Source organism: Cladophialophora immunda (genome assembly GCF_000835495.1).
Source record: "Cladophialophora immunda strain CBS 83496 unplaced genomic scaffold supercont1.3, whole genome shotgun sequence".
In the NCBI taxonomy this organism is placed as follows: Eukaryota; Fungi; Ascomycota; class Eurotiomycetes; order Chaetothyriales; family Herpotrichiellaceae; genus Cladophialophora; species Cladophialophora immunda.
The window spans coordinates 1,109,473-1,136,402 of NW_015622543.1; the positions used below are offsets into that span (position 1 = coordinate 1,109,473).

At 50.8% G+C, this 26,930-nt stretch overlaps 4 protein-coding genes across 4 annotated transcripts; 3 read left to right on the forward strand and 1 right to left on the reverse strand.

The window, feature by feature from the left end:
• Positions 1 to 509: 509 nt before the first annotated feature.
• On the forward strand, positions 510 to 4,578 carry PV07_04945 (uncharacterized protein; the record flags this gene model as incomplete). The annotated part of the gene is made up of 8 exons (XM_016391805.1): positions 510 to 634; positions 737 to 1,135; positions 1,187 to 1,457; positions 1,513 to 1,677; positions 2,601 to 2,906; positions 2,960 to 3,452; positions 3,510 to 3,690; positions 3,756 to 4,578. 8 exons carry the CDS (start codon positions 510 to 512, stop codon positions 4,576 to 4,578), a joined length of 2,763 nt encoding a protein of 920 aa, XP_016249324.1.
• Positions 4,579 to 11,472: 6,894 nt separating this feature from the next.
• PV07_04946 (uncharacterized protein) lies at positions 11,473 to 16,889 on the reverse strand (the record flags this gene model as incomplete). Its single annotated transcript, XM_016391806.1, has 4 exons — positions 11,473 to 14,831; positions 15,147 to 15,734; positions 15,800 to 16,395; positions 16,471 to 16,889. The coding sequence occupies 4 exons, from the start codon at positions 16,887 to 16,889 to the stop codon at positions 11,473 to 11,475; spliced, it is 4,962 nt and encodes a 1,653-aa protein (XP_016249325.1).
• A 1,759-nt stretch (positions 16,890 to 18,648) lies between these two features.
• Positions 18,649 to 18,963, forward strand: PV07_04947 (uncharacterized protein; the record flags this gene model as incomplete). Its single annotated transcript, XM_016391807.1, has 1 exon — positions 18,649 to 18,963. The coding sequence occupies one exon, from the start codon at positions 18,649 to 18,651 to the stop codon at positions 18,961 to 18,963; it is 315 nt and encodes a 104-aa protein (XP_016249326.1).
• A 1,439-nt stretch (positions 18,964 to 20,402) lies between these two features.
• PV07_04948 (uncharacterized protein) lies at positions 20,403 to 23,276 on the forward strand. Its single transcript, XM_016391808.1, has 6 exons — positions 20,403 to 20,609; positions 20,663 to 21,210; positions 21,264 to 21,844; positions 21,903 to 22,093; positions 22,156 to 22,693; positions 22,764 to 23,276. Exons 1-6 carry the CDS (start codon positions 20,419 to 20,421, stop codon positions 22,989 to 22,991), a joined length of 2,277 nt encoding a protein of 758 aa, XP_016249327.1. The 5' UTR covers positions 20,403 to 20,418; the 3' UTR covers positions 22,992 to 23,276.
• The last annotated feature ends 3,654 nt before the right edge of the window (positions 23,277 to 26,930 follow it).

The window sequence follows — 26,930 nt, forward strand, 5'->3', positions numbered from 1 at the left end:
CTAGTAGAGCGCAGGAAGTGTGTAGCTTCGACCGCCTCATTCTATGGCCAAAGTCTGCCATCCAGCAAATCTGCCTACGTACTTTGGTCCAATTCTGAACAGGGCATCGGACACCAGTCATACGAAAGGTTGTGCTAAAGAGCACTAGACTAGGGAGGGCCTGTGAGTTGTGATAATAGGACATGGGGTATAGAGGAGCTGACACCCACAAACCGCCAATGACCATTTCTTGGCCTCGGTTTCTTTCCGCTGGCGGGCCAACATCAGCGTGCTCGTTCTGATAGCCAGAAGTGCTCGCAGACATTGAAACCATCCTTCTGTCTTTTCGTCAGACAATGATGAACACTGTGGAGTCAACCTAAGCGGTATGTGCCCACCACCGTGTTGCTTGACCCTGGCATCCCATACCATTTGGCACGGTTTGGGAGCCGCATGGCCTTTTAATACCCTTCACGCCTTGCTCAAGGCCAGGGTATCCTGCCTGGGTCCAGACAATAATCCTGATCACGATGCCCAAAGCAGTTTCTATTTCTCAAGTCCCCGGCAAGCCAGGTCAGGTATACTACCCACTCCGGATTGACGAGGTGAGCCGGCCCGATCCAAAGCCGAATGAGCTGGTCATCAAGCTCCATGCGTAGGTTCTGTCTTTCCTTCACAAGAGAACATCGACTCAAAGTCATTTGTCATTCTGTGCCACACTGCACAGCATTCTTTGCCGCTGACTCCGTGGCTTTAGTGCCGCCATCAACCACCGTGACCTCTTTATCCGGCAGCACCTCTACCCAGCCATTGCATTCGGCACACCCTTGCTCGCCGACGGCTGCGGGAGGGTTGTTGCTATTGGCTCTGCCGCCAACCCCTCGTGGCTGAACAAGCGTGTCGTCCTGAATCCAGGTACTGGCTGGAACGACTCCCCCGATGGACCGGAAGCTCAAGGAGGGTACAGGTTGATGGGTGGAACCAGGAGCAATGGAGTCGGTACATTACAAGAGTACTGCGTGATTGATCAGGGCGAGGTGGAAGAGGCGCCGCCTCATCTTTCAGACGTGGAATGTGCTGCGATACCATTGGCGGGTCTCACTGCATGGCGGGCGGTGATGGTCAAGTGTGGTGCGCGAAATCTCGGACCTGGCAAGTATGATTCGCACCGGTGAGAGCGAGGATGAACGCTGCTAACTCAGAACAGGAATGTATTGATCACGGGCATTGGCGGAGGCGTTGCATTAATGGCATTGATGTTCGTCGCGGGGACCGGCGCCAACGCGTGGGTAACAAGCGGTAACCGGGCCAAGATAGACAAGGCCGTAGATCTGGGAGCGAAAGGTGGTGTAAGTTACAAAGACAAGGAATGGGTAAAAAAGTTGTTGGATCTGTTGCCAGAAGCAAACCAGCGCTTCGATGCGATTGTGGACGGCGCAGGCGGGAACATCATTGAGATGGCGCCAAAGTTACTCAAGGTATGTGAACATTGGGATATGAACACCAAGGGAAGACTGATCCTCATGCTCGCAGGATGGAGGTATTGTATCCGTTTATGGCATGACAACAGGCCCGAAGATGCCGTTCGTGATGCAGGCGGTGCTGAAGAACATTGAGGTCAAAGGCTCGACAGCCGGCAATCGCAAAGAGTTCAGAGATATGATGCAATTCGTCCATGAGAAACGAGCGCGACCAGTCGTAAGTCGAGTGGTGAAGGGGATGGAGAATTTGGATGGAATCGATAGTCTATTCGACGACATGAAACAAGGGAAGCAATTGGGCAAACTGGTAATCCAGATGGAAACGGCAAAGGAAAGAGGAAGTATGCTATAACATTCGGAGGTGATGGCGTGATGCCAGTCTAATATCTCCAAGCCGCATATTAGCCTTCTCGGTGTCTCCATTAAGCCATTAGGTGGTTATTAGCACCTAATCAAATAGTGATAAGGCTTGATAAAAACTTGGAAAGCGGTCTCGACTCTCGAAGAGTCCAAAGGAGATTATACATTGTGTTGTTCCAGCCAGATCTCATGTTCCAGAAAGACCATCCAGCCCAGATACTACGCAGGGAAGAGTTGAGGATGGATTGGCCTTGAATGTGCCGGTGTAGTCTTGTGGTTGCACCTTTGGCGATGATCGAAACGGAAAGCAGGTCAGCTAGGCGGTCTCTTCCTCGGTTTCTCTGGGGCAGAGCATACGGTGTCAAGCCGAGATCAACCACCTAGACGGAGTGTCACCGTGATAGCAAGGGCGACCGTATCCAAGCCCCGTCACTATTGTTCTTCTGGTATCCGTAAAGCTGCCGGATAAGCCGTGTAAAGAGCAATAAGTGAGCACAGATTGTGGATCTGTGGCTGTCTCTCGCCATTGAAGATCGTGGAAGTGAGACCAAAGCCGGTTTCTTGTTACAATTGCGAGAGGTCCAATGCACTGTGGCTCTGCATCGGATCTTAAGCCACAACATAACACCGAGGAGCAAGTGCAATGCAGCTGAGTTCTTCCGTTGATACGAGATTTCATTTGCCACTCTGAGTTCTAGCGCCAATAGTCCGGATCATTGAGCTGCTCAGCCCGAGCATTTATGTAGGGCCTCGAAAGAGCATTCGCACTCATCTCATTAGAGCATCACGTACTCTATCTTATGGACTACAATGTCAAAATCCGGGAAACCCCAAAAACGCCTTGCGATCACCCATGGGCCTCATCTTCCAGAACTACAGCACCTTACGTGGGGAGAGCTCCTTCGGCGACACTGTCGAAGACGTTCTAGCGATATTGCTCTGATATCTGCTCATGAAAATCAAGTCCTGACCTACAGCGAGCTCAACCGCCGTAGCGATATCTTGGCAGCGGCATTTCTTGATGCTGGGATACAGAAAGGGGACCGGGTGGCCATTCTCCTGGACAATCGCTCCGTTTATGTCGACGTAGGTGCTACTACTGTATCAGTGAACACTCTGAAACTGAGTCTTGTTACCAGATATTCTTCGCCTGCGCTAAGACTGGTGCAATTATCACCCTGCTCAACTTCGCTTATACACCGACAGAGTTGAGACATGCTCTGACTCTGACGAAAGCAAAACTTCTGATCACCGCTACCAGAACGGCTAGATATGATTATACCAAAGTTCTCAAGAACCTTGAACGCGACTTGGAGTCTCTGGAAACGCTGGTCCATTTGTCAGATGTGCCGGCCGTCGACATCTCAGCAAGCTTCTCGTCTAAATCTTGCAGCTACACTGAATTTCTCCGACGAGGGTCAAAATGCGCAGTGTCTACAGAAGCTGCTGTGGCAGGGACGTCGGACTCGGACATCCTCAACATACAATTCACGAGTGGCAGTACAGGCATGCCCAAGGCAGCAGCTCTTACACACAGTGGACTACTCAATAGCGCCATCTATATCGGTCGGAACCTGGGTATTACAAATCGCGATCGAATCATCATTCCAGTGCCTCTATTTCATGCGTTTGGTTTGATAATGGGTTAGCAATCATCCCCGTATACGTTGAGAAGCTGACCTGGTGTAGGTCTTTGCACTTGTTTTGCAGCCGGTGCTGCGGCAGTTCTCCCTTCGGCGTACTTCGATGCTGGAATGGCACTGAGTGCTGTTGAGAAATACCATGGCACGGGCTTGTACGGTGTCACAACCATGTGGATTGACATGTTGTCACACCCCAAGTTTGCTTCAACCAAGCGTCAGTCGTTGAGGTAAGCCTGTGCAGCCCAAGGCGGTGGTTGACCTTGAAGAACCAAGCCAAGCCAACAGTCCTTAGGTTCGGCCTGATTTCCGGCTCTGCCTTGCCTGAGGGCCTCCTCGTACGTGTCGGAACCAAATTCCCCATTCCGCATCTCAACACGAATTGGGGCATGACCGAGCTCTCCTCAATAGTGACTATGACGACGGCCTCGGATCCAATGGAGAAGAAGATGAGGACTGCAGGGCGGTTACTTCCCAACTTCAGCGCGAAAATTGTGGAGCCAGACACAGGCAAATGCCTCCCGTGGGGACAGCGAGGCGAGATAGTCATCAGCGGGTACGGGCTCATGCACTCTTATTTCGGGGACAAGGACAAGACGGCGCAGGTTTTGAAGCAACACCCCGAAGATCTACTTCCTGGACAGGCTGGACGAGACACCACTGGCCAGCTACGAGTATGGATGCACACAGGGGACGAAGGGTATTTCGACCCCGATGGCTATTTTGTCATCACGGGGAGAATCAAGGACCTGGTCATTCGTGGCGGAGAAAACATCTCCCCCGTCGAGGTCGAAGAGCGTCTCTACATGCACCCCGCCATCAAACAAGCAGCCGTTTTCGGTATCCCTAGCCAGCGCTATGGTGAGGAGGTCGCTGCACTGCTGGAGCTGGAGGAGGGATGTGACAGACCGTCGGACGAAGAGATCCGCTCGTGGGTTCGACAAACGTTAGCTCGTTTCAAAGCACCCGTCAAGATTTGGTGGTTGGGAGATAAGGCGAGGGGCATACCCGCCCAGTGGCCCAAGACTTCTAATGGGAAGTTGAAAAAGAAAGACATCAAGACTTTAGGTGCACAGCTGATGAAGAGCGAAAAGCAGCCGCTCCGTGCGTCATTGTAGACTGAGGCACGGTGTGGACTGTGCTCTTGGACAATGGATGTTGGGTATCACTTGAACATGGAAGATGCCCACCTAGCTATCATACCTTCATCTTTGGAGGTCCAGGACCACAATCTGATATCTCAACCCAGGAAGGAAGGACCATTACGCAGTTTACAAGGTACTAGCCCCAAGTTTCAGACTAAAGGGACAACGTGATCGGCGGAAGCCTTCCTACGATAAGCCCTCAGGGTGTAGCCTCGTCTACCGCAGTTATACAACTCCCCATCAACACCTCGAGCCACTGCACTTGGGATGCTTTCGAGACAATAAATGGCATCCACGATAGTGAAACAGAAGGTTACAACGCTAAGCTTTCTTTCGTAGTCGGGCAGTAGAATATGTCCGAGTCACCGGATCACCTTTGCAGGTCTTCATGACTCAACAGAGTAAAATGGTGGGCTCTGCAGGGTTCCAGGGTCAGTGAGACGATCAGAAGTGCCCGACTAGGTTATTAGGCGAAGAACCAATACGGAGCTAATTCGCTCCCCAATAGTCCAAGTGGTCTATCGAAGCATTCACGTGAAAGTGTCTGTGTTGGAGGGAGCAGCCACTGCATCTGTTATCTCTACACAACTTCCTGTGTTTATTCGTAGTAGACCTTATTGACCAGAGTACCAATCTTCTCGACATAGATTCTTATATCATCGCCATGATTAAGCACCACTGGAGGCTGTCTGAACAGACCGATGCCTGGTCCTGTCCCTGTCTGAATGACAGTGCCCCTCTCCAATGTTGTGCCCTGGGAAAGCCAAGCGATGAGTTTTGGGACGCTGAAAATCATTTCTCTGTGGCAGTTCGAAGTCTTGATCAGCTCCCCTTCAGACAAAGGCCACGGCGTTACAATCTTACCGAGTATTTGTATCTTGAAGGGTGGCACCGTTATAGATCGCTTTGATGTCCAGAGTGTGTGGATCGGGTATCGCGGCTGGGGAAACCAATACAGGACCAACCGGAGCGGCACCATCGAGGCCTATATTGCAAAGCGTGAGTGGAATTTCTCAAACCGTCCGCAGGGAATTTTCACCTTTGGCAAAAGACCATTGGGATGTGTTGTGTTGCTGAGTCCGAGCACTAACATCGTTGCTAGCGGTGTAACCGAGCACGTATTCTAACGCCTTCTCTTCGGGAATGTCTCGCCCAGTTTTAGAAAGGATGACCGCCAGTTCCGCTTCGTAATCCTCCGTGCCGTCCTGTGCAATCTTAGGGACATTGATTGCCGCCGGGTGTGGTCCTCCCAGAGAAGTACGGGGCTTGACAAACAAGATGGGAATCTCGGGAATGGGCATGTTCGCTTCTTTTGCGTGGTCGCGATAATTCAGCCCTATGCAGCGAATTATCGGGACCTCTTCCATCGAAATGGGTGATAATAGCTGTCAAATAGCAACGTCAGTTGGCTCTTGGTTTCACACGCTGAAGTAAAGCAAATGTTACCTTTGAAATGTGTAAAGACTTGTCTGTCACCGCACCGTCAAAAATAGAACCTGTTACCAGCTTTACGTCGACCTTCTCCCCGTTGTACACGGAAAGTCCAACGTCAGGCCATTTCGCTGCGTCCACCTGGCCAAGGTGCACTTGTCCATCCTCCTCCGCCACAAATCTAACCAAGTGCGTCCAGGTGGGAGCCATGCTAAAGTAGGAGGGTATAATTTTGATCGAATGCAGTTTATCCAGCTCTGTATACCACTCTGAGCGCAGTGGAAGTGGGTAGAACTCAACTTAAGTTGAACTTCTTTATGAGCTGGACGGTCTATCACCGACCACACCGTTTGCCGAAGAGCTTCTCGCATTGCTCATACTTCCCTAAAGTTAATCAGCATTTCTTCTCATTGGAGAGACATACCGAATTTTCCAAACTTCTCGAGAACAAAGACGGGCAGCATCGGTATGTTACCGAGAAGGGCCTCTCCGAGTAAATCGGAGTACCACGTGACTAGGTTGCTGAGTCAACTCGGTCATGCTGCCGATCTATGCACCTCGGGCCATCAGACGGTGCCTCGACTTCCATTGAGACATCGTTGCTCAATATCGATCTAGAATGTCCTTGTGCCGTCTCTCCAAGTGGGAAGAAAGTACCATATGCCGGCACACGTGGTGGGGAGCTACGCACCTATGCTCTGAGGCCTATCAATATGCCAGCCTCGCCTGCCCTTGCCCATGGTTTTCTTCCAGCTCACCGTCTTCTGCTGCACTCTGAATACATGCGTGCGGATACTAGCAAGCATCTGAACGTCAAGGAAAGCACCAACACAAATAATGCCAGGTTCTGCAAGAAATTCAGCTGCAAGGCGGCTCCTGCCACATTCTGTCCACTTTGAAGATGGTGAGCTGCCTCCATGAGATTGAGCTGCCAGACATCCTCTACCAGGCTAACAATCTCTGCAAGACTTGTATCCTCTAGTCCAAGCCTCTCAAATCCCCGGGAAAGGAAGTTCCAACTTGCCAATGTCGAAGAAAAAGAGTCCGAGAAGCTCCGTCAAGGCAGACAAGCCCAAACGGACTGCTCCAGAAAGCTGGGTTCGGTTCTGCCTTGCGTGTTGAAGCATAGCAGCCCTTGTTCTGTCGTGGACATTGCTGCCAGAAGTTTGACTCTTATGATGGGCTGCCATTTCTATAAAGTCCGCTGACAGAGGAGCTTGATCAAATGAAAGTCAGGGAAACGAAGATAATTTAAGATGGCGGTTCACAAGATCGCTGCTTTTTGTTGCGGCGTCTGAGACATATTCCACATCCATAGACGCGAGAACGTCTTCTTCCACCACTGATACTCGTACAGGCAGGCAGCCTGGTAACAAGGAACATGAAACCATCGATAGAGGACAGCTGAGGTTTGTTGGTGTCATCGTAATGGTTCGGCTGCGACGACGTTTGGGGTTGATTTTTGACTCTTGATAAAACGAATATTGTAGTCTCGCTAAGTGGTAGTTTTGACATAATAACCCTTTGATATCGTGGTTGCAGTTCACAGGCTGGGATTCTCTGGCTGCAGCCAGCATGCAATGGCTATTCAGGTCACGATCTTCCCAGAAGATCGCAGATCGACTCCTCGAATTCGAAAAGCGACGTGTTGTCTGCCTTATGGATTCTATTCACACTTCTTGAAGCCCAGTTGTGTCGCCTCGTCTCTTTCAGCTTTTCCAATCATCGGTGCAGAAGTGGGAAACTATGCAGCTTCAGGTTGTGGTTTCATTTGTCTACTCAGTGTCGAGGATGTCAAAAGGCTCGTGGGGCTTTGCGATGGTCCTGGGTTTGGGAGCATACCACTTCTAATGGAAGATGCGTTGGAAAAGACACGTTCATGCCATTTGCTGTAGTCTCATTAGCCTGTGCGTGCCCACGTAGAGGTTGAACAACCATTTACCATGTCCTCAATTTCTTCGGCAGTAGTTAACCTCTTAGCTATGAATGCCGCGTGGGACAAACCGCTCCGTAAGACCACCCTTATCTCAGTTGTGAGCTTAGAAAACGCATGAGGACCGAAACTGTACGTATATTGATTCGGAACATTGAGCTGGAGAGTTGGCCACCTTCATTTACGAGCGCAGAAAGGTCTTTTATGTGTGTTTTGCGAATCAGCAGCTGTCGCAGTCCAACTGACGCCCCACAGAAAATCTACGCTGAGCCACTTTGGACCTCGTTGATAAACCCCCGAAGATCTGAAGTCGTCTTTTGGAATGATTCTCCCCACTATTATCGACCCCAGCGCTCTAGGAACCGAGAATCGCTCTCACGAGCATCCTCGTCAGGTTGGTTGTATAGCGCCATATACTCGTGACTGAGGGGCTTAGTGATCAAAACTATTGATCAACAGTAATCGAGGTTGCAAGTACGAAGTCTGCTGGTGTGGGGACCCTTGTTCGCTTCATCACAGTCCTAACATTTCGTCTACACATAATCCAACTTGACGACTTCGATTAGTCAACCATTGGAGAGAAGTCAAACCGTCGTACAATCTATCTTTGCAAGTTGGGCTTAACAATATTTCCTCTTGAGTCATGATTATTTTCATTAGAGCATGCTTGATGTGCCTTCTAGTGGCTGGCTTGCACGTTCACCGGATCCCAACTCTCCGTTTTGGGGAAGGGCCTTATGCACCTGAACGTCCTTGATCTGTATGACGAATGCATTCATGTGCGAAGCGCCAGCTGCTCTGATATTCGCAAACCGAAAAGTCGGCACGATAAGATGATCGTACACCTGGTGGTCAAAGCAGAGATGCGACGCCTTTCTTTCACCAATGATGTCCACATTGTAATCCATCCTTCGCAGCCGATATCTCTCGTCAAAGTACAAATGTTGGATCTTTGTGTGCGTCGGGAAATCGTCTGGGAATTCCACCTTGAGAACCCGCCAGACCTCTCCATTGTCGCACTCGTGCGGATCCATCTCCCAGGTCTTGAAGCTTGGGAGACGCAGACAAAACGGCAGGGTGAAATAGTATCGGAAGGCGTATCCCACGAAATAGATCAGATGGTGTTCGTCCCATTTTGTCGTGTCTTTGTGGCCTCGGAAAGCCGCGCGTGGGTTGTCTCGAACACTGAGAGGTCCCTCCATGTCGAGCAACCCAACTTCCGTCCTCGTCGGCACATAGACTCCTCGGATGTTTCCAAATTTGTGAAAAGTGACTCTGTGCTGTTTGGCATCGATGGTAAGGTGGGCCTCGTGGTATCCCGGAAACCCCTTAGCCGCGAGCGCAGGTCCAGAAAATATGAAAGTCGTCGAAATTGAGTGGATGTCATTCCAGTGGTCTAGCCCTCCATTTGCCTCGACAAGGCGATCTACGAGATCGGACCTACAAAAGGAATGTTCAGTAAGTCGTTTATGGGACAGATCGATCCTCTTACCCGCTCGAGCCACGATTTTCCATGCTTCGATGCAAAGTCAAAGAAATATTGGAACTGCCCAGGGAATGAACTGAAGTTATGACAGAGTACAAAAAACTGTTGAGGATGAAGATTAAATTTGGCGCTACATCGACTCTCACTTCGAATTTTCATTTCTAGGGGATGATATTGCTGTCTTCCTGGCGAGTTCACTAATCGTGATCTCTGTACGAAATCTTCGAACATCTCTATTTCGAGTTTCTAAACATTGAATTAGTTAACCTACTAATCACTTGCGAATAGTCTCATCTTGGCATATTAATCTAGACAGCCTCTGTGACTTCTGTAAGGAGTCACCTCCCTCTGTTCACGTACAAATACGGCGCTCGTTCTTCATGTCTCAAAGGCTTGAATGCGCCGAGAAAACTTTCTACGCAGTATATTATAGCAAGGATGTCGTCGAGGTCTGTCCTGATAATTGGGGGGTCTGGTGCCCAGGGAATACCAATTGTGCAAGGTAGATACCATGTCCTACATCATTCAAACGGTTTCCTCAGCGACGATCACTGACACCTGGTAGAATTATCTCGTCACCCAGAATATTCACAAATACGAGTTCTTACTCGCGATCCAGAATCAGCCAACTGCAAGCTCCTCGAAAAGTTACCAAAAGTCACGTTATCCGTCGGTGCGACAGACGACGTCGATGCCCTGCAAGCCGCCCTTGCTGGGGTCGACCTAGTCTTCTGCAACATCAACAGCTTCATCCTAGGCATCAAGAACGAGATTTATTGGGGCATTCGGATCTACGAGCTCTCCGTCCAAGCTGGCGTTAAACATTTCATCTGGTCGTCCCTGGATAACTACATGTTCGACACGAACTTTGACGAATCCCTCCGCGCAGGGCACTACTACGGCAAAGCCTACGTCGAGCAATGGCTCTATTCCATCCCGCAGAGAGAAGACGGCACGCGCTGGTCCATCCTCACCACGGGACCCTACGTCGAGATGCTGTGGGAATTGTTCTGCCCAAAGAGAGACGCCGACGGGACGTACGTGTTCCAAATGCCACTCGGCGACGGGGCGATCCCGTTCGTCCACCTAGAGGACCTGGGCCCGTATGTCCACTGGATTTTCGCCCACATCGACCGGTCTGCCGGCTTGAATCTCAAAGTCGCCATCGAGCATGTGCCTCTGGATCTTGTCGCTTCGACCTTCACCAAGGTCACCGGGAAACCTGCCAGGGCCGAAGACCTGTCGCTGGACGAGTACTTCGCCGTCGGCGGATTCGCGCCGTTGGCGGACCGAAAACTGGGATACGAACCCCCCGGGGTGGAGGACAAAACCCTCCTGACGTACCGTCAGAATTTCAGCAACTGGTTCAACATCTATCGACGGTCTGGGGGGAACAAGGGCATTCTTCGCAGAGACTATGAATTCTTGGACCAGGTCCTGCCTCAAAGAGTTCGCAGTCTGGAGCAATGGATGAGAAAAGCAGACTACACTGGTGAACCAAGGCCAGTGTTGAAGAATTTCGGGGAGACGAGAGCGTCTCGCAGGGGCGCAACGGACCATAAAATCTAGGTGTTGGGCATTATTGTCGCGCTGTGATGTAGCGAACAAGTCCCTTCTATTATTCCTCGTGCTCTCTACGCGTGGACTGGTAGTGTATGAATTTGGCCTTCCGATATCTACCAGAGGCCAGGAATGACGAAAATGACCAGTTACCCAGATCGATGGAAGAACCAACTTGGCTGGCTAAGTGTTTCGGGTAGACGCATTGCAGATAGGTGATAGAGGGGCCCTTATGTCTTGCACGTCGATTGTACAAAGCAGCAACCTTGAAAGTTAGGCAATAACAAGTAGCATCATTAACCCAACGGCACCACCCACGCGCGAAAGTCCAGCTCTTTTTGTCGAACGCGATTGAGTCGTATTGTGTGTCACCCATATATTCCGTTGGGCTTCAAGCAATAGTCCGCGTAGTGTCAAGAGGACCTTCCGTTCGGTTCTAAGCTCATATGTGGTAAGATTAATGCTGGTGAATGGTTAGAACGATCGACTTATTTATTTCTTGAGCACATTTACAAACCTTCCCAAACACCTCGGTGAGTTCGGCTTCTTCCAGTAAGGCATCAAGCTGTTCCCTGGTGTCCGCTTCATGATCGAAAAATCTCGAGCTGGACACTATTGCTCCATCGGCGCGTCGCCTGGCTGGCGGGTACTCCACCACCCGAGGAGACGCTGCCGAATAGCCCCAGCGACGCCACCACAAAACGCAGTAATCTCTAGTGGTGGCCAAAGCACGCAGAATGGCGCCATCAGGATCATCCCGGACTCTGGCGTTGCGTCGGGACTTCGCTCGTGTGATGGTCTCTCGGATGAGTTTGCTCACAAATTTCACGGAAAATCGGTCTTCTGGCTCACAGGCAACTCCATAGACAAGCGAGGCGGGATAATAGTAATCATCGTAATTGGACGAGAAGAGATCAGACCTCCTCACGACCAACCGCAGAGAATCGTCATACCATTCAAGGCCAGACTCGCGATCGCTATATTCCGTGACCAACAGAGAGGGCTTGCTCTGGACGGGCTCAAGATGTTCGTAGGTTACGAAATGTGGACTCCACTTCGTTGTGACTTTGAATAAGGCATGGTTGAGCGGACGTTCAAATATGAACTCTGGAGGGTGATACTGACAAGCTCGGGGAAATAGGTTGTCGTTCGACCTAGAGCTAGAACTTGAATTGGTTTGTGAGGCAGGTGCTCTTCCACGATCGCGTATGAGGCCTCCACTGCCTGTGTTAGAGGCGTCTTCCTCTGCTTTGAGCCACCGAGAGTACTCGCGCGGTGGCGGGGCATGGGAACGCCGGTCGCGTTTGCGTTTCACTGGTACTTTGTCGAAAACACCTTTGCCCCTACCCACATACGGTGAAAGGCCGCGTAGGGCAGTGCGATATCTCGCGCAATAGAGTAAGGTAATCAATTTCCAATTTCCAGTCTGAACCGCTGCAATTTCCAAGGTGCTTAATGCAAACGACCGAATGCTGCTCTTGTCATAACTCTGTCGTCCCGATCTGTTTGAAGTAACCTGGTGATAGTCGGGGTTAGAAGGCCCTCGAAAGACTGGTGGTGAAGAGATAGATCGAACCTCCTCGACCTTCAGGGAGCGATCATCATCTTTCTTACGAGTAAACAGCTTCAAGAAGGTGCTTGATTGTTTGGCACTGCTGGAACCACTCAAGGTTGACGATTTCCCCGCGCTTGAGTCGTTACCCACTCTAGGTTCCCTCAATTTTATAGGCTTTTGCTCTTTGAGTTCGTCAACAACCTGCTGGATGATGGGTGGAAAGAAGACAGAGGGAGACTCCAAGGCGTACGAGACGTGCTGTTGTTCCACTGCTACCAGACAGTAGGCATGAATCATAGCCTCAGCTGGAATTTGGTGCCAGACCATCGTAAGCGCCATCAGACCAAAGAGAGCCTCAACAGCAGACTTCATGCCCTTAGAGCACGCGCAATAGGTAAACTCTCCGGCAATGATGGACCTAGCTTCGTAAAGGTCTCCGTACAGAAGTCGATGAGGTAGAAAACGCCAACGTCCTCTATGGGATTCGAGAAACTGAGTTGCGGTCAAGTTATCCAAGGCTGGATAAGTGAGGTTGTCTAGGACATCAACATAAGGTCCAAAAAGGTAGAGATCCTCAGGCTTCGAGTATGGTTCCACAGCCATGATGAACGGAAGTAGACAACGATCTTCCAGGTACTGGACAGTATTGTCAATATTTTTGAGCAGGTCACTTCCTTCTTTCACCGGTAACGGAGAGTAAGGCGTCTCGAAGTCTGGAAACGAGACTTTGAGGTAAGTCAGCATCCCTTCTTGCACAAATCTGGATGCTTCCCGCTCCGTGAACGCCAATAGCCCTGCTCCTTCCTTGGAAGCGAAAAAGTCTTTTGCCGTCCGGTGTAGCAGTTGAACTACATCGTTGGCCTTGTAATATTCATCCTCTTCCGAATCTTTCTCCTCCAACTGATTCAACGTGGTTGGTCTCAAATTGAGGCAAGGTAGAGGGGGATCAAGCTTTTCTTCCTCAGCCCTGATCACCTCAATAAAAGCACCACATCGATGGCGGAGCTGACGCACGAAGCTTGTCCAATGGGCACATGGAATTCTATTCCTTTCGATGGGGTCACCATGGGTGAGAGAACTCGCGTCGAAACGACTCGGCACTGCAAGAGCTTCACGTAATTGCTCGAGAGTGAACGGACGCATCAGGTTGGCACCACTGATCCACATTAACGCGTCGCGGGTCTTCCGCAAACCGTCTTCACCCAGTCTGTCGCGCAGGTCTTGGATCATGTGACGGTACATAGTGTCAATCTCCAAGGGGAGCTTCCTTAGAACAAGCTCTAGCTCGGAGAAAGAGCAAAGACCTTGTCTCGCTCGCCGCTCAAGCACTGTGACGATGAGTTTGACCCACAGAACAACTCCTTGGGCGTTTTGAAATATGTATTTTCGCATACCCTCATAACCCGCGTCTCGATCTCCCTGGCCAATTGGCGACAAAACCTTCTGTTCGGTGTTGATGTTTGGTCGATTTCGCATTCGGATAACTCCCCGTGAGGGAGATTTCTCGTTTCCAATATCGAATCGTCGCATAGTGTTGCGAATAGAGAGCATACCATTATCCACGAGCTTCGCGATGGCGGCCATGTTCTCAAGTTCCAGAACGAGCTTATAAACATTTCCATACCGGGATTGGTGCTGTGACAGGACCACATCAATGTCCAGGAAAGGTCGACTGAGAATGATCAATTTGATTCTGGACTTTTCCACATCAGATACCATACGGCTCAGTCCGGTCAAGATAGCTTCTCGGGAATTGTCATAATCTGGATTGTCCTGGGATTCATCCATTGCGTCGATGATGCAGGTGACACTGGCACCAGTATGTGCAATGTTGTCAAATATATTGATCAGCTCCGCATTCGAAGTCCACCACTGCTTCGACCCTGGCGAACTTCGTCTGTAGGACTCTTCAAACGAGGGAAAGATGGATTTGTCCTGTTTCAGCAGTTGCTGAAGAATAGACAACAGTAAAGATTCATGTGAAATGAGTTTTTCGCCTCCTCTTGTGCTATAAAACCAGTGTCCAATGATCCAGGCCTGCTTTTGGTCTGTTTCCGTTGCAAGTTGTCGCAGTATGGCTTTGGCAAGCACTGATTTACCGCTTCCAGGCTTACCCTCCACCCAGAGAATAGCTGCTTGACTATGCTGCCAGCCCAAATACTTACGATGGCACCAAAGCCAGTCGGTCGTGCCAGAGTCGGCGGCGGCGATCTGCTCAAGTCGAACATGCTGAGCCTCAAAGTCCATCGTTTGCAGGCATTCTGAACGGAGCTCATCAGTATAGATATATACAAAAATAGAACATATCAAACTTCGGGTCTTAGATGCTCTGGAAAGGTAATTAAGCTGGCACAAAGTAGCATCATGATTCAGGACTTGCGCCGTGATTCCTTTCTGTCTTGTAAAAGTGAGGAACTATGGATGAAAGGGTGGCGACTTGCCTCTGTACTCGGTGTCGTGATCTATGCTATGGACACCAGCCAACGCGGCCTGGATTACCTGAGTTGGAATGGCACCGATGATCAATCGACACTTCCCTGCAGCAGCCATAGTAGACAACTTGCTTAGCAGCTCACTGGCTCGTGAAGGATCGATGTTTTCTGCATTTTGAAGAGCAACAATGGTGTTTCTCCTAGCGAAGGTCAACGACAGTTCAAAAGCCTTGAAGAGAGGCTTTAGGAGGGGAGACTTGGACTGCATTAGTAGATTCCTCATAACTTGCTGATCGCCCATGTTGAGTCCCTTGATCCAAGCTTCGATGTCCCCGGCTTCAAGATCATCCGAATCGAGTGCTTGGAAGGTGAGAGAGGAAAGGATTTCTGCCACAGTGGTTGCTGCCGTATGCGACATGCTTCCCTTGCCGCTGTTTGTGGTGCCTTTGCTGTCGGCACAGCAGTGGAAGTATAGTACACGGGTGTCGATGTCTTGAGAAAGACCGCAGTAAGCCGCTGATTCCAGCACGACATGAGGCGATGCTGTAGGGCTATCCAGGGCCGAGGGCTTCTTGTACCAGAGAACACCGCCATGGTGAAGCCAGGAATTGTAATGAGAAGTATGAAGGAACCATTCGAGAGATGATCCTTCAGTAAAGTCACATGCTTTTCGTTGCATCTCTAGAGCAAGGATGGATGCTTCTTGAATTCGATCAAAAAGAGTATGGATCCCTGAGGCCAACAGGTATTAGCACGCAAAATAGAATCATTCAATGGCTAAGCAAAATTGTACGTACAAGCTCGCTCCTTCAATCTTGTCACTGCAGTTTTCAAGGAGACAAAAGTCTTTTCCGTTTGAATGTACCTTCTCGTTACTGCCTGAATCTCGTCCAGCTTGTCTGCCTGTTCCAAGCCGACCAATTCCAGACCTTGTTCAACATTGAAACGGAATGCTTGTCCATGTTGATACAGATGTGTGTTTTGCTTTTCGAATGTATCGGCAATCGCCTCGGTATTTGTAGTTATTGCGACCAAGGCCTCGCCGATCTCGTTCTTCAGGATTGAGTCGCCAAATGCCTTTAGTTGCAACTTGCCCGTACCGATAGAAACGAGACACTTGAGATTGTCCTCAAGTTTCCAACCACGGCCTTCACTCCAGATGTCTGAAGCTTCGGTCCAGATTTCGTTGATCGGGTTGTTGGCCCCAGTTGCACCATCGACAAAGCCTTCTCCACCGATCTGGATCGGGTCGAAAAAGGATGTGGCTGCAGAAGTGGCCCTGGCCACCTCCCAGATCTTCGCGATGTTTCGGAGGTCATTACCTCGCCTCTCGGAGTAGTAACTGGAGAGTACGACAGTATCCGAGGTTTGTCTGCTTGTTGCACAAACAAAACTTGGGAACAATGGTCAGTATCAGAGAAAATAATTTGCAAGACAGAGTCAGGCAGCGCCTCAAACAGGGACTCACGTTCTACAAACGGGTGACTTCTCTTTGAACAATTCATCCTTAGCAAAGCCATGCTTAATCAGTATTTCTTTGATACCCCTCTCGAGCGCCCCATGGTCGAAGCGGCCCTGTATGCGACCATGAACGTTCACACGGTGATGCAGCTTTGTGAAAATCGCCGGTGACAATATTTTATATGCCTCGATGCATTGGTCCACGTCCATTCTCAGTCGTCCGAGCATAATCGCGATCAAGCCGCCCGTGGATGTCCCTCCAATCAGATCGAAATAGTCGCATGGCTTCGGGGGGTCATCAGGATCCAACCCCTCCATGAGCTTCTTCAAGATCAACAGCGATGAAAGCCCACGTACTCCCCCACCATCCAGAGAAAGAAGGCATAGACCCAGACCGTGGCCAGCACCATCCTTGGGGGACGCCATCATCGTATTCTGCTCCTGCATACTAGCCTCAGCAGGAAGCAAATTGAAAAGAATCGAAGCAAGATGGTCTGATCAGGCTGCGGATCGAACAATCTGTTTACCACGAGCTTGATGACACAAGGCTGGCAATGAAGAAATCTCGCGTTCAGGACTTGGACTTCTCTGCACTCGCAACCTGTCGTCACAGGGATTCAATGCATTTTCAAGTTGTTTCTTGTCATAGACCTCGAGAAGACTCGATCTAGGGTTAAGATAGACATATTTTCAGCCGTGTGACCCCTCACCTTTGTGTCGAGCTAGACACGTGGTTAGCGTCTCTCCAAGTGAGGCGATTGCCTGCAGGACACCATCAGGAAGCAGGGTCCTTGATAGGTTGAAACCTGCGGAAGAAAATCTGGCTGGGCCATGCGTTGACCCCTCATCAGGACTGTTCGGCATCGTCGGAGGAGACATGCTAGCCCAGAGCAAATTGAATCAGGATGAAAGCTATTGTTCGCCCACAGGTAGGATTGGCGGTGATGTGAAAATCGGGTCACCTCTGATATCTGGCAGCTGCTAGCCGCCGTGCGAGCCGAAGAGTCCTACCTAGAAATTTGGGTGCGGTGTCGCCCTCAGGGAACGTCAGGCGAGCACAGGGCGGCATCAACCTCTTTCCCAAACTGGGCGAAGTCGTGAACAGATTTCACTGTCCTCAGCAATCCCTGCTCCCCGCGCTATTGCTGTCCATTGTTGATTCCCTTCGTCATTATACTCTGTCTTTCAGCGAGTCTGAGCTGTATGCTCTGCGGTCGCTACTGCTGGAGCAGCAGCAGATACAGCAGGATCAGCTTGCGAGTTCTTCAGAATGTGACTGGGTCGAGCCTTTCGTCTCTCTACTCCGCGATATGAAAGTAGAGGACATATTGGGTAGCTACTTGTGCTGGATCACAGGGGAAGAAGGCCTAGATGGTTCTCGCACTCGACTTTTGTTCGTGAAAAGAAGACAAGAAATCGGGTGGATGATGTAAAGAGGACGCAACAAGACCCGACCCCACCCCCTGCGCCCAGGAAGTCGACCCGAAACACGGGGCAAGACGAACAACCTCAGGCACCACCACGATCCTTCTCTTCCTCTGCGCCACTGAAATCCTCGCTCGCGGACCCTTTGTCCCCACACAATTCTCTAGACTCCTTCCACGCCCACGCCGTCCGTTCGGGCCTCTCCCCAACCAGCACAGTCTACACAGGCACAACCTACGAGTACCTTGCACAATCCACCCTTCGACCTTATGGTTTTGACCCACATAGGGTGGGCGGCCAAGGCGATCGCGGGGTCGATCTTATAGGCATCTGGAGGATACCCATCTTGACGCGGCTCGGCAAATGGAAGGAGAAGAAGAACTACGCGACCACTCCGCAGCATAATGCTTAGGGACTTGGCGAGCTCAATGGAATCGAGACGCACCCACTGAATGTTCTTGTGCAATGCAAACAGCTAGCGGGTAGGCATGCGAAAATTGGCCCGAATTTGACCAGGGAATTGGATGGGGCGGTCAGAGGGGCGAGCAGTGCAGCTTTGATTAACACGCTCTACCCTCCAAGCACTACCGTCAACACGATACTAGAAGGCACAAGCGGAGAGAGCGGCGACGAGGACGAGACACGACAATTAGATGCACGGACTCAACCCCCTATCGGTGTTCTAGGAGGCACGAGGCCGGCGACCAAGGGTGTAGTAGACAGCATGTGCCGGTCAACTCGTGGCCTAGTCTGGATCATGATGGAGGAAGTCACCGACCAGGACCAAGATTCAGAGTATGGAAACGAGCCACAACTTGATGCAAGTCAAAGAGCCGCGGCGGATGATCCAGAAACGCACTCTCAGTCCGGCTCCGGCTCCGGCTCCGTCGTCAACTCGCACCCGAACCCGAACCCGAACCCGAACCTGAAAGGACGGATCAAGCAAATGCTCTGGAACCAAGCGGCACGCGAAGCCGGTCTTGAAGGTGTGGACGTGATGAACCGATATGCTCCCGACGGCAAAGAGGAGGCAGTCCTGATGCGTGGTGGACGAGTGTGGGGTGGAAGCTATTAACTATCTTGCACTAACTAACTATACTCTACTGTACTCTACTACGGAGCATATTGTGCCGTATCGTAGCATACGGCAATCCAAAGCAACCATCCCGTCCTCCTGGTTTAGGAACTTCTTGGTTCTTGGTTCTGGATTCCGGAGCTCAGATTCCAGGCAATCTGAACGCCTAGACATGTCGCTTGTCAATAGACTCGGTCCCCTAAATGTTGAGTCTCGCACAGATAGCAGTAGTTGGAATCAGGAGGAGTACCACCAGGAGTATCACCAGTAGTAGCACCAGTAGCAGCAACAGCAGCAGCCAGTCCAGTGCAAATTAGTTGCCCGCCAGCACCCTCCGAGCCGTGGCCGCTCCGCTTGCGATCAAAAATTGAAAAACTAAATTTAAAAATAAGAACGAGTGGATCAAGAAATTTAACTCGTGAAATCTCGATTCAAAAAATAGTCAGAGGACATGTACACCTGTTGGAATTCCAAGCATATAGGCAATCTCAGCTAGGGTATGATATGATATGGTGCGGTATCGTACATTGCCTCCCTTATGTCCGTCTCTCTGTCTGTCTCCTGCATCTCGTTCCTCAACGAACCAATATGGTAGGAACGGCATGGCATAGCAAGGTGTTCCGCTGTGCCACTGCAACACAAAACCCGAATAACAATGCCAGCGGGGAAACCAAAAAGAAAGAGGAAAACCCTCAAAACCAGAAAGCACAAGCACAAGCACAAGCACGAGCAGAAGCATAGGAGCTCTATCCCCCAGTCCGCAAGTCTGATACATGCTGGGAGAAGATCGTCCTCGATCCTCCATCCCACCCTGTCTCCGGCATAAACAACCACATCCATATCTCCTATCCCACCCCATCCCTCCCCCTCCCAACCGGGCATCTGCGCTTGTGTTCACGGGCCAGCACATTGCCCGCTTCTCAACCACCATCAAACAAAGGAAATATTAAACGTCAATCGTGTGTATTAGTCTTTCACAATTTGGCCTTGGGCGGTTCCAGGCTGAGAAGGAGCGTATCCCTAATGTCACTCGCGGCCTCGTTGAGGTAGAAGCTCATCCGCTCACAACCGAGCTTCTTGGAGACGATGTTGAATTGCGAACTGTTACCACAAGTCAGGATCGTCCTTCCGAGGACGAACAAACGAGAAAGGAGGTGAGGGGAACAAGACCTATTCTCATTAATCATATAAGCAATGTCCCATCCTTAACATGGAAATGGAAAGTACACAAGTCGAGATTCCGACGTCGAAATCCCTGTATCTCGGCTCACCTACCACTATGGTCCTGCCCACCCCGAACGAGACCCAGTTGCTCGCATTAGTAATTACCCCGCCCAGCAACTCCACTGATGGGGATTAGTGGATTTTTACGCCTGTACCTATGCCGACCAACTGCCAGAATTCTGCCCTTTTATTTTGTCCGTCAAACTATCCGCCAACATCCTCCTACCAACCATGGCCAGATCACGGGCTGACGGGAACGACAATGAAGCAACAGGTGCTGCCCCGGGGCAAGAAAAGCACCGCAAGGCAAGAAAGTACGGATTTGCATGTGCGAATTGCCGAAGGCGGAAAGTGAGGTGTGATGGTGCTTTACCGAGTTGCCGTCGATGTCGGACGAGTGGACTGAAGTGCTGTTTTGATAAGTGAGCCAGCTACACGATCTAAAGCTAGATGAGGGCTAATGCCGGAGCTGCAGGAGCCCTTCGATAGCACACTCGGTCGCATTACAGACGAGACTCGATGCTTACGAGTCTCTCATGGATCGACTAGAATGTGCCAACGACGGCGAACGACTGCGAATATTGAAGGAGCACTTTGACCAAGACGCCAACAGAAGACAGAGAGACCCGATAATCCCGGACGGGCCATTGTCGGATAGTCCACATTCGGACCTACCATCAGATGAAGAGATGATCGCCAACGAGACCTCCGTAGACGTCGACGGGCGAATATGTTTTTTTGGCACTACGAGTCTCTATCATTACAAGCCAGACCAGTCGACAGCGCCTCGTATGCATCCACTAGGAGAGCTGGCCAGCACGATGTTTCCAGGACCGCAAGTTGCAACGCCAACGTCACAGTTGTTGGACAGCCCGAGTGACTTTCTCAACCCAGTCGAACAACCTGACATAAAATCGTTCTTGAATACCCACGTCAGCTCTGAGATATGTAACGAGCTGTTGGAGACCTATTGGTGTTGGCCACACAATATCCACTTCGTGCTCTGCAGAAAGATCTTCATGCGTACGCGTCAATTCCATGCCTCTTTACCTCGAATGTCTAACTGTTTCTTACAGGAGATCTCATTGCTGGTGGACCTTATGTGACCCCTTTTCTCGTGAATGCGGCTCTTGCGCAAGGAGCTCGGTACTCTGACCGAGCAGATGCCTCAGAACTGGGGAACTACTTTGCTGAACAGGCAGTGAACCTCATGGCAGCAGAGATACAGAAAGACAGTTCGATTCCCACCATTCAGGCTCTGCTCATTCTGTCAGGGCATGAAAGCATTATCGGTCGTGCTTCTCAAGCGTGGCTGTTCTCTGGGATGGCGTTTCGGATGATGCGGGACATGGGGATGCACATCCACGAGCGAAAGTTGAGCCTAGCAGGTCAATTCTCGCAGGTAGAGCTCGCTATGCGGCGGCAGATCATGTGGAGCTGCTACACGTGCGACAAGGCATTAAGTTTGTTACTTGGCAGAGCGCCGACTATTCACGACACCGTGGCTCTTCCCACTCCTGAAACCATGCTCGACGGGGAAGAGACAGAGGAAGAGGAATGGAAACCAAGATTCGCGACAACATCAATGTTAGAGATTGGTGTTTCGCAGAAGGCCAAAACAAACAGTCGGTTTGCAGCCTACTGCCGGCTTTGTGTGGTGAGCAAAGGAGCTCGATGACAGACGAATGAATGAGATCCGCTGACACGTCTTCTAGATAATCGACCGCATCTTGACCACGCTATACTATCGCCGAAAAGCGTATGCCGACCCGCAACAGCTCCAAGGATTCCTGGAGAGCTCCGTCGAAAAACTCGAGGAGTTCGCGCTAAGTCTTCCACCTGATCTCTTCATCCGAGAGGACTGTCGGTTGATTGCCTGCCCACCTCTGCACATCCTTATCTTAAAGTAAGCCTCATTTGCTTCCTTGCTTGTTTTGGGGATCTTTTCCCCTCTGACCGGAGCACTAGCCTTCTTTACCACGCAACCTTTATCCTACTCTGTCGTCCCTACCGTTCGCAACTGCCACGGGCCCGCGAAATGGCAACGTCTGCGGCCGAGATGATCGACCGCCTTATCATGCTGCACATTCGAAGATTCGGTTTCCGGATCGTCACCTATCTGGAGTCATACACCATGTTCGTTGCCTCGACGATCAACGTTCTCGATCTGAAGGATGGCATCGATAAGGACGGCGCGAGAGCGCGGCTTGCGCTCAACCTGGAGGTGTTGCGGAGTGCCACTGGCACCCCCAGCAGCACGCGGTGCGTGACCAGTTCCCCAAGCATTGCGCGCTGCGTCGAGATCATCGAGACGCTGCTTCGGGAAAACGAAAAACCCCTCGGCGCAGACAGACCCCAGCACGATAAAGGGCCTAGCTCGCCGGCGGGCATGCAAGAAGCCGATACGGGTGCAATGCCCGGCCACCAACAGCCGAATGGAAACCCCTTGGCAGCAATGGCACAGCAACCTCCGAGCTTTGAGAGCCATGTCCCACATCCCTTGGCGGTAAATATCAATCTTCCTGCCTCCATTTGTGTGTTGCTATTTTCTCTGACTTCGTTTCTTGCCCCCGCAGTTTTCCATCCAAGACACATGCGGACGGGGCGAGGCGCCGCCGTTTTCGGATTTCGAGCCCACGTACTTTGACAACTGGCCGGCCTTTTTCGACAACGAGCCACCCGCGTTTCAGAGCGAGCAGTCTTTCTTCGACGCCGTGAGCGCGCTACCGGCGCCCCTGCCCGGGCGAAGCTGCAGCATGGACATGGGAATCACCAGGCCTTCTGGCCACGATGTTGTCGAGTAATCGAGCACTCGGCACAGCTGTCCGCCGACTTCCTCCATTTCCCATCTGAAACTAAAACAACAACCTGGTAATTCTCCAGTGATTGTGGTTGCTATAGTGATAGTCTCACCAAATATCCGAATGGGTGGACGGCTTTCTCTCAATAATTGGGGTCAAGGGAAAATACACCAATCTGTCGCAAGAATTGATCTCAGGGCGGTCATAGTGCTCGTCTAAGCATATTCTCACCATATGGAACAAGTTCATTATATACTTGGAGCTTGAAATAGTACGCATGCTTCTGCTGAACGTCTTGACTTTTATGATGTCTGTTGCCATGCCTCATTCAAACACAAATGTGAATGCAAAGGTGGCCATGTTCGCCACGAATTGGCCGAACCACGGCGCAGATGGCCCTATCTTCCGCACCATATCCGGAACCATGTGCGCTCGTACAACAAAGATCCGACTCCATGAGAGCAGCTCAAGTTTCCGATCCCAATAGATCTGCTTGCTTTGGATTTCGGAACTCGAGCTGGGAAGGGTCAATACCCATGTCGACCTTGTAGCTGCCGTATCCCGGTTCTAGGATATTAGCTGCCTCGGATCTAGCGTACTCATCGATGTTCGACATCAAGCCCGAGGCGAATTCGTCAGAGAAGAAGTCCACCGGGTCAGGCAAGGAGTCGCTCAAAGGCGGCTTCCTCGTGTCTCGAAGATCTGGTTGGCAATCGCCCAGCAAGCTGGAACTAGGAGTCGGGACGGTGCAACCGGTTGATTCGTTCTCGTGATTGCTGCCCACCAAGTCACTGTTGACATCCGATCCCGTGGGCTGATTTGGAGAGCTTCCGTGCAGGTCTGCCTGAGCTTTCTCAAAGAGGCGATAGGCAACTGCGGCGCCCCAGTAGTTGTCTCGCAGTTCTGACAGAACCATCATACAGAGTTGGAACTTGTGCGCGCTCAAAGTTTTCAAGATCGGCGTGGTAGGTAGCGTCATTTCGACGAGATGGATTTGGATGGCCGGAAATATCGCTGCCAGTCTACCTGGGAGTGTTAGCCCGGGAAGTATAAAGACAGAACAGCGGCGAAGTCTCCGAGAGACATACGAGAGCGGCTTCAGCCATTTTACCTTGTCCAAGTCAACAAGGCGTTCAAGAGTCACATTGATTTGGGCTGCTGCAGCTTTGACTTTTGTGCGGGAAAGGGCCTGAAGCGCCTGTGAGGTGGGTTGACGAGACTGGTAGGAGTTCCGCTGTATGTATGGCCTATAGAGTGCGATAATGGAAGCTCTGTAAGTCTAGGTGTTAGAGTCTGCTGAGAGGTTCGAGGGAAGCTCCTCACTCGCGAAACATTTTGAGATCGTACGCGTGGAAGGCGACGATATCGTCGGTGGTGCCCCCCTCAGCACCATTCGTATCACACTCGAGGATTTCGCTCTCACACCTTTTGACAACCTGCAGACCTGGTAATGACCCTTGCAGACTGTAAAAGTTCTGGATTGTGTTACCCAGCGCCTTGCTCAACCTCACGAAGTTGACCCAAAGAGTCGCGAGAGTCCTATGGTCAGGGGAGAAATATTTCTCGGTGATCGAGTTCGGCAGGGCGTGTAACTCCTTGTAGACATCCTCAGGCACAGGAAACGGTGTATCACAGAATTCAAGTTGGATTCTCATTGGCCATCCATGGCTCAAAGAGAGCCAGCGATCGCACACGAAGCAGCTCCACCAAATCCGTCGGAACAGGCTAACTTGATCTCGCTGGAAATGGGTCTCTGGGCCCATGGCATCGAGGTCACGATGGAGACCCATGGTCTGGCACAGAGTGATGGCAGTGCCTGTCCACTGCCAAGCATGCCATGCCGTGGCGCGGTCTTGTGTGTCGGTGTAGAAGAAAGACAGCAGTAGTGCGGATTGGACTACTTTCACTTTGTCTTTCTCGACGTCGCTGTCGAAAATATACTGTGGGAGAACAGTCTTAGCACTCACATTCCCGAGTTGCGAGATTGCGAACTCTTACCTTTGCTCGTCGATACATTGCCAACTTCATATCTTTTCGTGATGCATAGCCTGCTTTCTTGATTATATGCGCATCGACAAACTTTTGACATGTCAGCCCATTTAACGAAGATCTAGGCTTGATTGCCTACACTTGCGGCTGCGAAAAACACGCTCCATAAAACCAGCAAGTTGGCGGCCTCCAGCCGAGGCTTCGTGAAGTCTTCGAAGAAACGACTCGTGTGGATCACAGGAATGAAAGGGTGGACAAGGTGGAAATAACGTGAGATGAGCTCCTGACAGATGCTTGCCGCGGGAAGCGACAAGCAACCCTTTTTCCGGAGAAATTCGAGGTCTTCTGGGTCTTGTACTCGCTCCGGAGTGCTGGTAATGATCTGGTAGCGCGAGGATACGTCCTGTCTGTCACACGGAAGATCCAAAAGCAGACCATTTATCGCTTGCTGATCGCCTGAGATTGTCAATTGTTTTCCCGCGTCAGGGTACTCTGAACTCACCTACATAGAGGAGGCCTCGATTCTCGCCCGAGGTCAACTCAGGGTTCTCCATCGCTGTGCCTGTGTCCCCAGGAGATTCCAGATCCATTCCTGCCAGGGTGCTAGGCATAATCACACCTGGATATGTAGGTGATGTTTCTGTCTCTGGAGAGAGGGGGCCTGCGAGTGCAGCGGCAGGTAGTGGTGGAATTTCGCTTTCCATATTAGACTGCTTATTCCTGAAATCAACAGCGTGTTTCCTCCTTGTGCTTGATGGAGAATCCAGTCAGCGATAGATGACCTCGTCGATTGAGCTTGTTCATCGCTCACCTGAATTTCTTGCGAGGCAATACAGTGCACATTACCCGATCATATTGGCAGTTGGCACATGGAGATCCAGAGGATACAAAACTGCACCTGACTTTTCTCAGTCGACAGTTCTGGCACGCCACGCTGGATCTTGGGTGCAAAGCCCGCATTCTTCTCCTCCGTGATACCGCCAACGGCAGAAGCGAATGTCACCGGTCAATATCTGAGCAAAGTATTTTTGCGACGGGGAATGTTGCGTGCGAAGCCTCCACGTAGCATATTAGTCTTCAGTACTCTTGGAGCCTATCTCAGTGGTAAGTGTATGAGCAGAAATCTGGAATGTGTATTGAGAAGCTCGGAGAGGCTGGATGCGGTGGCGCTCACAGCGAGATGAATTACGAAATCGGAAACATGCCGTATCGAAGAGTCTTAATGGAACGGACTTGTCAATCTTCAATGCCATAAACTCTACGGATGCCGTGGTTGTCACGTCAGGCAATTCATCATTGCGCTGAGCTTTGTCTTAGAAGACGGAGGAACTAAATGCTTAGTCGATTTTTTCGAAATTAGAAGTTTACTCTTTACTGTGATTTCGAATTTCCGCAAACCGACTATCCTACCGTAGTATACAGCCTCCGTTGATCGGTAAGGGGCCTCGGCTTCGCAAATGATATGGGCCAAAGCCATATGTACAATCCGAGCACGTCGGCCTTTAGCAAGGGAGTGTTGTGTCGTACTTTCGGGTTCGGCGACACCAATCCGCAATGAATGGTGCGGGAAGTAGACCGAAACTCTAGGAACCAATTTATCAGTCTCGTGCAAGGTACAGTTTAGAGCCTTTTGAGCCGAAACGGTACCTGAGCCGTAGGAGTTCTGTCTGATATGTTGTTGAGGTTCCGTCGGTAACATGCCGTGATGCCCACAAGACAAGCCTATATGGTCCAGCAAAAAAGGAGAACAGTACCTTCCACCCTCCAGGATCTGCTATTCTCGTCCTTTCTCTCGATTGTCCCCCAACTGTCATTCCAGGATACCGCAAATTCTTCCACTCGAAAAATGACTCTCACTAGCGTTGACCACGGCACTGGCTTGATGGCCAACTGGGCCAATATCGACGCCAGCTACCTCTTGAAATACCAGCAATGGCTCAACTGCGAGCACAT

Excerpts from the sequence above, each read along its gene's own strand:
- PV07_04948 (XM_016391808.1), top strand. The coding sequence starts at position 20,419 with ATGGCCAGATCACGGGCTGACGGGAACGACAATGAAGCAACAGGTGCT. Across the intron at positions 20,610-20,662 it reads CTGAAGTGCTGTTTTGATAA|GAGCCCTTCGATAGCACACT; the intron begins GTGAGCCAGCTA and ends CCGGAGCTGCAG. Across the intron at positions 22,694-22,763 it reads ATGTCCCACATCCCTTGGCG|TTTTCCATCCAAGACACATG; the intron begins GTAAATATCAAT and ends TTGCCCCCGCAG.